At 37.3% G+C, this 12,718-nt stretch overlaps 1 protein-coding gene and 1 pseudogene across 3 annotated transcripts; one reads left to right on the top strand and one right to left on the bottom strand.

Moving 5' to 3' along the window:
- Positions 1 to 1,600: 1,600 nt before the first annotated feature.
- LOC147279483 (uncharacterized) lies at positions 1,601 to 2,317 on the bottom strand (annotated as a pseudogene).
- A 4,149-nt stretch (positions 2,318 to 6,466) lies between these two features.
- LOC147279482 (uncharacterized) lies at positions 6,467 to 12,718 on the top strand. 3 transcript variants are annotated; one of them, XM_086252485.1, is made up of 4 exons: positions 6,467 to 7,654; positions 9,692 to 9,800; positions 9,900 to 11,789; positions 12,098 to 12,718. In XM_086252485.1, exons 1-4 carry the CDS (start codon positions 6,549 to 6,551, stop codon positions 12,467 to 12,469), a joined length of 3,477 nt encoding a protein of 1,158 aa, XP_086108611.1. In that variant the 5' UTR covers positions 6,467 to 6,548; the 3' UTR covers positions 12,470 to 12,718. The 3 variants fall into 3 exon arrangements, with proteins under 3 accessions (XP_086108611.1, XP_086108610.1, XP_086108609.1); XM_086252484.1 differs by having other exon boundaries at positions 9,692 to 9,827; positions 9,912 to 11,789; XM_086252483.1 differs by having other exon boundaries at positions 9,692 to 9,827.

Below are 12,718 nucleotides of genomic sequence, written 5' to 3'. Positions count from 1 at the left end.
TCCTTGCAAAAATTAGCCAAATCGGAAATCATTTACCTATCTAACTTTGATAAAACAAATGGACGGTTTCATCAAAAATATTTGGTTCATCCATTTATTTGATCAAAGTTAGATAGGCAAATGATTTCCGATTTGGCTAATTTTTTGCAAGGATGATCTATCAATGGAGATGTAAAAAATGAACAGTTCGGATTGACACAAAATGACTCGTGTGGGCCTCAAGAGGGTATACCTCAACATAAATAAGTTGAGGTATACCTCAATAGAAGGAGCCTGTATACTTAAATATCATAAGTGACTAAATGGTGTAGTGGGTATTCACTCTCTCCTTAAGTGGTCATGGGTTTGAAATCAACATGTTTCAAAAACACCTTATACCTTTTTTATTTAAAATATTTAACTTTTATTTAATAAATTAAAATATATATATAATCCGGTTCGGTTTAGTTTTTTTGTCAACCTAGTTTTATCTACCATTCTGTATGTTTTTTGTTAGTTCGTGGACCAACTTGAAATGAATTTTATAGTTAATGGAGAAATTTGAAATGTTTTAGAGTTCGTGGACCAACTTGAAATGAACCTTATAGTTAATGGGGAAATTTGAAATATTTTATAGTTCATAAATGAACTTGAAATGAACTCTATAGTTGGTGGATATAAATGTACTTGATCCTAAATTTTATAGTAGAATAATATAACCTAAATGAGAAAGCGGAGAATTTCTCCAATATACGCTTCTGGCTTTAAATATTATAAGTAATGCAAAGATATTCAGCATTATGCTCAAATGTGGTTTCAATGTGATATCCATTCAAACAAATATCTTTAAAACTAAACAGATTTCTTCTGGATCTGCTTGAGTATAGAGCATTGCTAATAAATAGGTGAGTTCCATTGGGTAACGTTATGTGAGCTCTTCAAGAGTCTCCTATCAGGTTTGTTGAACCTGATATAGTGGTTACCTTAGTTTTTGTTAATGCTATATTGGAAAAATATGTCCTATCTCGGAGGATAGTGTGCGTAGTCGCACTGTCTACAAGACAAATATCTTCACCATGATTTTGGAGAAATTGACCATTGCAGTCTATATTTAATGCCTTCCAATAAAATAAATAAAAATAATTACTTTCAATTTAAAGAAAGAAATACGATATTTTATTTAATAATAAAAATTATTTTTACAGGTGCAAACCTGAAAACAACTAAACAAAAGTAACAGATGTAAATCTGAAACTAATCTTAAGGAAAACAGTAAATTGATTAAATAAACAATATACTAATTGGGATGGACAACCTCGATCACCACCAATCATAGCATCAAATGAATGTGCATCGGTGTCAGCAAAGAAATAAGAGACGTCAAAATGACTTATGTTCACTAGGTCGAAGTGTCCATTTGGTCATGAACTTGGTCAATATAATTGACTTCAATAGTTTTGTCCTTCTTCTTTAAAGAGGCATGGTAAAGGTCCACCAAGTGCTTTGGCGTGCGACAAGCACGCAACTAATATCTAGTCCCACCATACATGTGACAGGCACCGTCAAAAGTTTTAGGGGCTTTGTCTATTTGACCATTCCATTTGTCTTGCTTGTTCTACTTCTAATGGGTATGTGATGCTTGAGTATTTTTCGGACTCAAGCTATTATTGCGACCACCTTGACCATTACAGCGCCCATTACCACTTGCATGTCCTTGACCACACTCTTGGCCACGACTACAACTACGACTGCGAGATGAAATAGCATTCACTTTAGGGAGTGATGCCGCCCCAGTTGGACAAGAATGGTGGTTCTTCATCAGGAGCTCATTGTTTTGCTCGACAAGAAAAAAACAAAAGATCAGTTCATAGTACTTCTTGAACCCACGCTCATGATATTGTTTCTGCAAAAGCACATTTAAAGCGTGAAAAATGGTGAAGGTTTTTTCCAATAGTTTTGCATCGGTCATTTTTTCACCACATAATTTCAATTGAGAACTGATTCGAAAGAGTGCAGAGTTGTACTAAAAAATTGTCTTGAAATCTTGTAGGTACAAATGCATCCAATCATGGCGTGCCTTTGGGAAGATCACAGTTTTCTAGTGATTATATCTCTCTTTTAGATTATTCCTGAGAGTCATTGGATATTTGACAGTGAGATACTCACTCTCCAGCCCTTCATTGATATGATGGCGAAGAAATATCAAGTCTTTGGCACGGTCCTGCAGGAACGCTTTATTGCTTTCTTGGATAATGTTACCAAGACTCATGGATTCAAGGTGGATCTCAGCATCTAGGACCCATGACTAATTCTTTCCAGAGACGTCGAGTTCAACAAATTACCGTTTGGTCAAGTTCATCATTTTCTACAAAAAGAAAATGAGATATTTATAACTCATGAAAAATAGTTATAGAACTTCTAGTTCTTAATAATATCTTCCAATATACACACATATACCCAAAAGATCGATACGTAATAGCAATTTGAACTTCAGGTTCTAAAAATCTTCACAATAATACGAAGCTTCAGGTTCATTGTTATAATAGCATATAAAGTTAATTTAGAACTTCAGGTTTTATAGCATAGATTTGAACTTCAGGTTCAAAATTTAAACCAATTGAGTAATAAATAACCAATAGAATAATTGTACAAATAAGAGACTTATGAACAATAGAAATAATAGATAAGTAACAGATGAAAAATATAGTCATATATAAACATCGATATAGTTGCATAAAAGAAATTTAATTAACAATATAAATAACTCGTGCAATCGGCCTTACAAAATGGTGGACTCAAAACAATATTTGATTTGAAAGAAAGAATTTTCACAAAACAATCAATTAAATTAAATAGGTCGTTCTACACGTAATTGGTTGTAGTCAAATCATACTTTACATTGAATACTATTCTCAATTAAAGAAAACTAAAAAAAAGGCAATGTTGAAAACCATTCATAATTGTAAACATATATTTTATTATTTTAGGGCAAATTGCATTTTAGTAACTCAAGTATATCTCGTATTGCAAGTTGGTATCCCCAGTTCAATTTTCAATGATCGCATATCCCATCTTTAATTTTTTGGCAATTACATACCTCCGTTAGATCCTTCATCCAAAACTCTATTAAATGATGACATAACGCCACATAGATTCATGACGTAGACAAAAGAAGAAGAAAAATAGAAAAGAAGAAGGAGAAGGAGAAGGAGAAAAAAATATGTACGAAGTTTTTTTCATTTTTTGTTTTTTGTTTTTTACTTTTTTATATTTTTTTATATTTTATTTAAATATTAAAAGTTTTTGTAATTTTTTATTATTTATTTGTTTACGTGGCATCAGTAATCTACATGTCCATTTTAATCAACGCTAGTAGTGCGCCACGTGTGCGCTTCGTCATCGCCACGCCATCACTTAATAGAGTTTTAGACGGAGGATCTAACGATGGTATGTAATTGCCAAAAAAATGAACATGGGGTATGAGATCGTTGAAAATTGAACTGGTACTAACTTGTAATACGAGGCAAACTTGAGATACTAAAATGCAGTTTGCCCTATATTTTAATCATAATTGTTTGTCATAGATTACTTTTCTATAGAGAATAACAATAAAACAAACTATAAAGCATGAGAGAAACTTCTCTATCACTGGGATGCCAGGTCAAATTCCTGACTTGGCATCACCGAGCGCTCGGTAGCAGGTCACCGAGCGCTTGGTCCTGTCGCTGAGTGCTCGGCACTAGCATTTTCTCCTTTTTCCGAGCACTCGGCACTAGTTTTTTTGGATTCATGTTAGGTTTTAACTTTGGGATTTTACCGCCCAAAATCTTAGAGTTAAAACCTAACATGAAGCCAACACAAGCCTCATTCTACACCCTAAGATCGTAGGGGATGAACTCTCTGGGAAGTACCCTAAAAAATCGACGGAGGAAACGGTGTCAGGCCCTTGTTGCAGTGCTCGATAGTTATAATAAAAACACTACTGAGCGCTCAGCACTGTCAAATCGAAAAAAAAAAATGATGTATCTCATTTTTATTGGCTCGAGATGTCAGGTTAGATTGATGACCTGGCATCCCGGTTTCAGGTAAGTTATTTTCATAAAGCATTCCAACTTTTATTAATAAACAAAAGACAAATAGGAAACATCCAAATAGCATGTTATAAACAAACTGCAATATCAAAGTCAGTGCGAAACCGAACAAGTATATATTGTTGATTTTACTTTTAATTAACTAAATGATAAGGAATACAGAAGGTATTGCGAATATATCATAGTTAGACAATAAAACATAATTGCAGTAGTATGAACTACAGAAAATAAACAGAGTATGGGCATCGTAAATTTGAGCACATAGGCTCTTGCCCCATAATAATAATAAGGCCTCTCCCAAGTGTCATCGGCTTGTATGTATGAGAAAATAAAATTGCTATTAGAAATAAAGAAGCAAAATAAATAACTGAAAATATACCAGAACTTTCGTGCTGATAACGTGTTGTAAATAAAGAACTTTAGAGAGAAAATATAGGAGAACTGAGAGTGTGTTTTTCCATTCTCTATTTATAGGTTTCAAGTGATAAACTTTGTAAAACTCTTATGAAAAATACATTATCACTAAGATAAATACAAGAAAATATAATGAATAATCATCTAACTAATATCAAATGATTAGTTTGGTGCGCGAAAGCTGGCCTAGGACACACTCGGTTACAAAAAAAATATCAAATGATTATTTATTTAAATAAATATATGAAATGTGATAGGTAATTATGAAGACATTCACATTATCTACAACAAATTAAAACTTAAAAACTTAAAAACTTAATAAATAAAAAACCCACACCAGCCTCCACCCCCTCCTTATTCCTCCCCCTCCTTTCTTCTTCTTGAATGTAATCGAAAGTGAAGAATTTACCAAAAATGAAAAAAATTCCCAACAAAAATAAAAAAAACAAAACATCCAAAGCACAATTCAATTAAGGAAATCCAGATTACATTCTATAAAAGCCATAAACACTTATATCCAAACACCTTAAAATTACCAGTACGTGAGACAATTCAATTCAATTCATCACAAACACAAAATTCAAAACAAACCTAAAAATTTCCACAAAACCAAAAGCACACATCTTTTCTCACTTGGCAACCATTCAGGCAATGAATTCCTCGTACTTGATCTTCCCGTCCGACCCGACATCGACCTCCCTGATCCACTCGCCGAACTCGGATGGCTCGAGCTTCTCGCCGATGCTGGTGAGGATATGGCGAAGCTCAGAGATGAACCCTATAGCGTCCTTGTCGAAGACTTAGCGGGGAGTGATTTGAGGGTTTGGAGGGGCAGAGGGAGAGGGTAGAAGTGGAATTGGAGCAGAGGGAGAGCGGGTTAACCCAATTGGGTGAAGGTAGTGTCGACGGGAGTGAAGATGGTGAGAGAAGGAGACTGCAGGACGAGGGACTGAGAGACGAGCTCGAGAGTTAAAGCCATCGACATGAAGCCTGAATCCGAGAGGATTTCAGTGGGCCATTGATGAAGCTTCAAAAAATTTAGAGAAGTGGGAGTGGAGTCAGAGAAGTAAATTTAGAGGGAGGGACTATACGGTTTTTGTTTTTGATGAGAAATTTGGCTAGTGGAGGTGGAAAGGATGAAAAGTAAGAATATGTGGGAGAAGGAAGGTGAGGAGGAAGAAGAAGGAGGGGGTGCACGTAGGTGGGATGTGGGTTTCTTAAGTATTTTAGTTTTTAGTTTTTTTATTTTAAGTTTTTAATATTTTAAAAATGCTTTGATGAAATCTTTTTATTGTTTTTTTCACATACATGTTATTAAAAAATTCACGCTGGATGTGTCCACAATAACACTTAACCAAAGTCCTAACAAATCCATGGACGATTTTTGTAAGGTTTTCGAGTCTTCGTGGACACGCTTGTAATTTTTAGGCTTTCATGTACCCTTTGAAATTAGCGTCATAGTTGGTACTTGGTAATATGTAATTGAGCCTTTTTTAAAAAAAGAACAGTACTTGGGTCACCCCTGAGGGTACCCCAAGGTCACACCACTCTTTAAAATTGCAATTTTGGTAATCTAGGCACATGATCGTAACTGTTCACTTTTTAGATCATCTATTATAGAGCATCTCTATAAAAAATTAACTCAATAAAAAATTGTTTAGTTATATAACTGTTGTTGATTAAATAAAAAAAATCAATAGTTTGGTCAAAAAATCACTTTTTAATTGAAAATTATTAATTTTTTTTACTTAATCGACAACAGTTATATAATCAAACGATTTCTGATTAATTTAATTTTTTATAAAAATAATCTTTAATAAATTATCTAAAACTAAAAGTGTGAATAATTTCGATCATATATTAATGTTGTTGAAATTAGAATTTGAAGAGATGAGGTGCTTGGGTAACAGGGTTACCCAAGTACTGTCTTTTTTAACATAAGTGATTTCCTATTTCCATTCATCGAAACTCCCCGTCGACTACATCACCCCACTCCGCTTTGGTTTCTCCAATAATAAATCGCACGGTCACACACATACACACTCGCTCTCCCTGCTCAATGCCATGGCGCTTGCCACCGTCGTCGACCACCACAACAACCACCACCTCCACCTTGAGTCCCTCCCTCTCATCGACCTCCGCCTCCTCTCCCAATCCGAGCTCTACTCCCTCTCCCTCACCTCTTATTCCTCCTCATCCCACCCCAACCGCCGCTTCGACGACGACGTTTTAATCCCCAAAATCGACCGCTCCGTCTTCAATGAATCTGCCGGCAGCCGCAAGCAGACCTACTCCCGCCTCCGCCTCGCCCCTCGCAACTCCCAATTCGCTTCAAATTCCAAATCTACCCTCCCCCGCCAAACCCCCCTTCATTCCCAACCCCCTCTCGACCGAGAGAGCCTCCACATCATCGCCCTCCTGAAGCAACTCTTCCCCTCCGATGCCCACAGCGAAAACGACCTCGTTTCCGTCCCCGTCCGCCTCGATCAATACGACGCCGCTGCGCCGGAGCCCTCAGCCGGGAACGTCCCGGTTGGCCTCGTTTCGGTTGCAGATGCTGACGTGGCGCAGAGGAAGCGGAAGCGGGGCCGCCCGCGCAAGGATTCAAGTGTTGTGATTGCCCCGAGCGTCAAAGAGGAGGTGGCGACCTCCTCCACTGCGTTGACTGGCGTTGTTGGCGAGGGTAAGGATGTAAATACTCATTTCCTGATTCAGAAGCGTGACGGTGAGAATACGCCGACCGGCATTGTTGGTCAGAGTAGCGAAGGCAAGCGGAAGCGTGGCCGGCCGCGTAAGGATGAGAACAGAGTGGCTCCGGTGGGTGTGCGTGAGAGGAAAGGGTGGGTCCTCAAAGCCAAAGTGGAGGAGGAGGCGGCGGAGATGGTGATGGTGAACAGGAATGGTGACTTTGTGGACTTGGATGCGTTGGGCAATGCGGGTGACAATTCGTTTGGGGAGGAGCTGAGGAAGAGGACGGCGGGGTTGGAGATGGAGGGACAGCTGTTAGGGTTTCTGGGAGCATTTGATGGGGAGTGGTCGAGTGCGAGGAAGAAGAGGAGGATTGTGCAGGCAACTGAGCTCAGCGACTTGTTGCCGAGAGGGTGGAAGATTATGCTGTCTCTCAAGAGGAATGGTGGCCATGTATGCCTGTCCTGTAGGCGATACATAAGGTACTTTTCTTCTTGGTGTTTTAAACTCTTGCTGTTTCTCATTGTTAATGATTTGTGTGTGTGTGTGTGTGTGTGTGTGTGTGTGTGTGTGTGTGTGTGTGTGTGTGTGTGTGTGTGTGTGTGTGTGTGTGTGTGTGTGTGTGTGTGTGTGTGTGTGGTGTATAACTGTGGTATTGAGTTTGACTGATATTATGAAATTTAATTGTTAATTTGGCGCTTTGTGATCAACCAATGCTTTTGGAAGAGAGAATTTCTTTCAATAGGAAACAGACAAATATTATTAAAACTGAGGTAACAGGTAACTAGTATTTATATTAACAGTGTGCAGTGTACCATAAACCAGAAAACAATAAAATAAAAATAAAAGTCACCTAGAAAAATGAAGGAACTGATTAACTCATGAAACTGTTGAAGGAATATCCCACATCGGGAATGTTGCTATAGGCCTTTCCATCCATCACCAATTGGTTTTGGGTTGGATGCTCTAACTTCTTCATGGTATTAAAGTAAGCAATTCATGTGTCAGGCCAAACGGCAACTTGTGCTCCCACGTCACCCAATATAAGTTGTGCACGTGAAAGGCTCAAGTCACACCACACGTGAGGGGATGTATTCAAACAATTCCACATCGGGCCTTACAATATAAAATGCCATGAGCCTCTCCACCCGTTACCAATTGGTTTTCCGTTTTTTTTTTTTTTGGCCATCAATTGGTTTTCTGTTGAATACTATAACTTCTTCACAAACATATCACTACTTGTATCTGTACATGTTGACAATTTTTTAGGTCATACAAGTTAGAATGTGTTATCATGGACAATAGAAGAAATAATTGTACAAGGTTGAACTTGGCATGCTTCATGAATTGACCATAGGATATCTTCACGGTTGTGCCTTGTGGATAAACAATTCCAAAAAAGTAGGGCCCAAAATTGATCAGCCACCATCAGATGGGATGGGAGCCAAGAAAGCCGGGTTTGGGGTGGGGGGTTGTATGCAAGTAAATTTGATAAAATAAAAAATAATGCTATGTATCAGAAAAAGAAAGATGGAGAAGATTGGCTATTTGTATCAAAGTGTGTTCGGCGATCTTTTAATGAATAGAAACAATTTATTAGCGACTCAAAACTAAAACTCTCAGCAAGTCCCTTTCTAAGTAATTTGCAAAAGTTCATCTTCCATCTTATTAGAAAGTCTAGTTATTATTCAAATTATCAGTAAGATGGTTTATCTGATGAGCCAATTTATTATTCTTATGTTTTTAGCTTTGAGGTTTAAAGCTTTTATTATTTTTAAATTCAAATGAGAGAAATAGTTCTATAATACAAACCCCAACCACACTATATTTTAAAAACTATCTATATCATACCTCACAATTAGAAGTCTCTTAGTCAAAATTAAGTTAACAAACTTTTCTAGATTATCCTCTTGTTTCGTATTTTTTATTGTCTACTAATCTTTTTACTTTTTCTAATATTATTCTAAAATTTATGGCAAAGTCGGTCTTCCCCTTCCACCATGGTCACATTAAGATCTTTTTCAAAGGAATGTTCTCAAACCCTTTTTCTTTTTGGAATTTACACATGGGTTTTGAGCTTTTTCTCATGTAGATGAGTTGTTTGTTTGTAATACATTTAATTCTCTTCACTAATTTTAGGGTGTGCAAAACTCTGTAGCCTGAACTGATTTTAGGAAGGTGGTGCATTTTTAATTCTTTTTTTTTTTTTTGTCTTTTTTTGGGAGAGGAGTGGGTAATTTTTCAATTTTTCCTGTACTAATTCTCAGGATTTTCTTGTATATAATTGCATCAAATAGATCAAAAATTATAAATGTACCTTGCATTTTATCAGAAAATAATATCAAGAACTATTTTGGGAGAGCTTATTTCATGATTTGTTTAGCATTTAGCGATAAGGGGGATTTGAAGCTACTTTTAATATTGATCTGATACAATTCTTTCATTTTCATTTTTTTTTTTTATAAATTTTAATGGTTGTGTGGTTCTTATACTTGCTTTCCTAATTTGGTATTATTCAGCCCTAATGGGCAGCAGTTTGTGTCGTGCAAGGAAGTTTCTTCGTACTTGCTCTCCTATTTTGGACTCGGAAGCCAGTCAAAACCTGGTTATACTGATGGCAATATTCAGGTTTATAAAAATATGGTTTCTGGAGATGTAAGTCACTGTACATAATCTTTTTTTTTTTTTTTTTACCATCCTTTTTTTTTACTCATGTTATTTATTCAGGGTATGCAACAGAATACTAATCCTACCTTCGAAGATGACAACAATGCTGATGAGCTTGTTAGCTGCTCACTAATGCCCAATATTTCTGTGAAGAACTATGTCCAGAGCATTGAAGCATCAGGAGTAATGAGTATGCCTGAGAAATTTGACCCTGCAAAGAGCGGTGTTTTGCAGACATCCTTGAAGATTCAAGAATCAGTTCAGATAGACAGGGAAGAAACTTCTGATGCGATAGCAAATTATGAATTGGGTTCTTGTTTTCCTCGTGGTGAATCAATTTCATTGTCTTGTGAGGAGCGAGCCATGAAGGCTGACAAAAGTGGAAAAGCTCAGGGGTCCTCTGAGCAGGGTAGCGCATGTAATTTGACAAATGATAAGTTGGTGAAGGTTGAGGAGGCTACTGATGTTGGTGAAGGTATGGGAAAAGAACGTAGAACTGACGATATTGATAATAAGCAATTAACTAGGAGAGGGGAAAATATGAAAATTGACGATGTGGATGATTGTAGGAATGACAGGTCAATATCTGGTATTAGTGAGAGTCACATTGGATCTGAGGATATTTATACTGATGTCAAGCAGCAAAGTACTTCTGATGCCTGCTCTCTGATTCCTTCAATCATGATGGAGTCTCTGCAAGAAAGAGGTTCTGAAGGAGGTTTATATAGTATGTCTACTGATGAGAAATCATGTGCTGTCAGCAATAGTTTCAATAATGATTCATTCCACACATTTTATGAGCCTAAATTTAATGATATTGATATATCTGAGAGTAATGACAAGACAATCAGTTTTGGCCGCAATCATGCTATGCCAGATGTGGATGCCATGACAATCAGTGAACGTATTAGAAGTACTGGAAGCTGTTCAAATGTTTCACCTCTGGATGTACAAAGTTGTACCGCTGTAAATAATGCAAAGAATCCTTGCACGAAGGAAGAACTCTGGCGGGGAAAGAGTTTTGAAAGCAATATATTTACTCCATTTGTTGATAAGCAGAGCTCTTACATTGACAATAATCTACTTAAGGGTAGTATTCATGCAGTGGAGGGGCCCAAAGTTGATAATGCCAAGAACTGTAAGAATAGCCAGTTAAGTGTTAATTTTGGTAGTAGAGACACTGGAACTGATGCAGATACCCTCTCTTGCATTGAGGGGGAAAGAAGCTCTAAAGGCTATTCACTTGCCTCGTATGCAAAAGAGCATACATCTGTTTTAAAAAATAATTTAGTCTGCAATAACATAATGGAGAAACTTAAACAGGACAGAGGTTCTTCTGAAACTGATCTGGTTTGCCCATCTGTTTATGGACATAGCTATGATCTGGTAAATAATGTGAATAACACATCCTCAAGATCAATGGAGGCCTCAAAAGAGGAGGTTAAAAGATCTTGGAATAATGAGGTGTTGCTTGATTTTCGCAGCAGTGACGCTAGACTAGATGTCAATGCTATGAGAAGCAGTGTGCACGAAAGAAGTTCTGGACGATCTTCCCTTATTCATTCAGAGAATAACCAAACGTTTTCCACTGGGAATAATGCAACTGGCGTTTTCAGTAGCTTGTTGGAGGATAAGCTCATTAGAGGTCCTGTTAATGGTTTAGTACATCCAAGTGGCAGTGAGCAAATCCCTGGTTTTGAAAATAATCTGAACAGGGTTTATGGCAGCAGAATGTGGGAACAGCCTGAATCAGAGGATGAAATAAAATCTAGGAACAAGGAGCCCATGACTGGTTTTCTAAATCATTCCCAACCTAGTGGGGATGTCATGGCCGAGCTTATGTGGAGAATGGATGAGCAAAATGTCCAGCAGAGTGGATTGGCTGATAGTTCATCTGCACTTATGCAATCAGCTGGCAGTTATCCAAATTTTGATGGGATGCCAGGCAAGGTATGCTGTACATAATAAAATATCTGTGCTTTTGTTCATCTTCAGTCCGCCTGTTCCGCAGGAAGAATCTTTGTTAGGGACCTGTGATATACTTCTCGAATGCAATTCTTGCACTATACCATTCAAATTTTTTAATTTCTGAAAATTTGAGATTTCTTGTTTGGAGCATATATTGAGTTCCCTCGACGGTCCATTCTCCCTTCTCCGATAAATTATTTCAATTTTTTTACAATTAAAAGCTGCGAAGATCTGATCTCTTGTATTTTCACTGTAAATATTCTTATGGTGCATTTTTCTTCAATGAACAGGGTGCAAAGGGAGATTTAAGTGTAAATGAAAAGTTTGACAACATTTCAGGTTTGGAAGGACTGAAATCAGGTAGAATAGATCAGTTGGAGTACGATTTTCTGACAGCGCAAGCAAGCTCTCATTCAATGGAATCAAAAGTCATGTCCTATGATGGGAGGATGGATCAAGGTTTAAATTCATCTGCTTGGCTTGAAAGGGAAGCTTTGCCTTCGATGCCAAATATAGCAAGCAGGCGTGAGATTAACATCTGTGTCTGGTGCAGAAATGAGTTCTATCATGAGGTTTACGGAGCTGGAACACATACTGGTTCAGTTGGTTTTATGTGTGCAACCTGCTATGGCAAGTTCGGTCAAGTCAATTTTCATATGTAATGATGTGTGTGCCTTATCATGTGTTCGGTAAGTTGGGGAAAAAATTGAAAACAGAAAATAGCAAAGAAGAAAAGCAGAGCTTAGTTGATATTACAATTATAAGCTAGTAAGCTTAGGAATCTCCAGCCAAACAAGACTGTTGTTCACAGTTCATATAGCTTGTTTTTTCTTTGTTACTTTGTAATTTTTTTTTTCTTTAATTCAAAGATGCACAGTCATTTGCCTGAAAAGTTCAGGCCATGAGTTTCA

The sequence above is a fragment of the Dryas octopetala genome, chromosome 7, assembly GCF_963921425.1.
Source record: "Dryas octopetala chromosome 7, drDryOcto1.1, whole genome shotgun sequence".
Taxonomy (NCBI): Eukaryota; Viridiplantae; Streptophyta; class Magnoliopsida; order Rosales; family Rosaceae; genus Dryas; species Dryas octopetala.
Note: the sequence above shows the minus strand (reverse complement) of the source record. Positions and strands in the feature narration are given on the sequence as shown.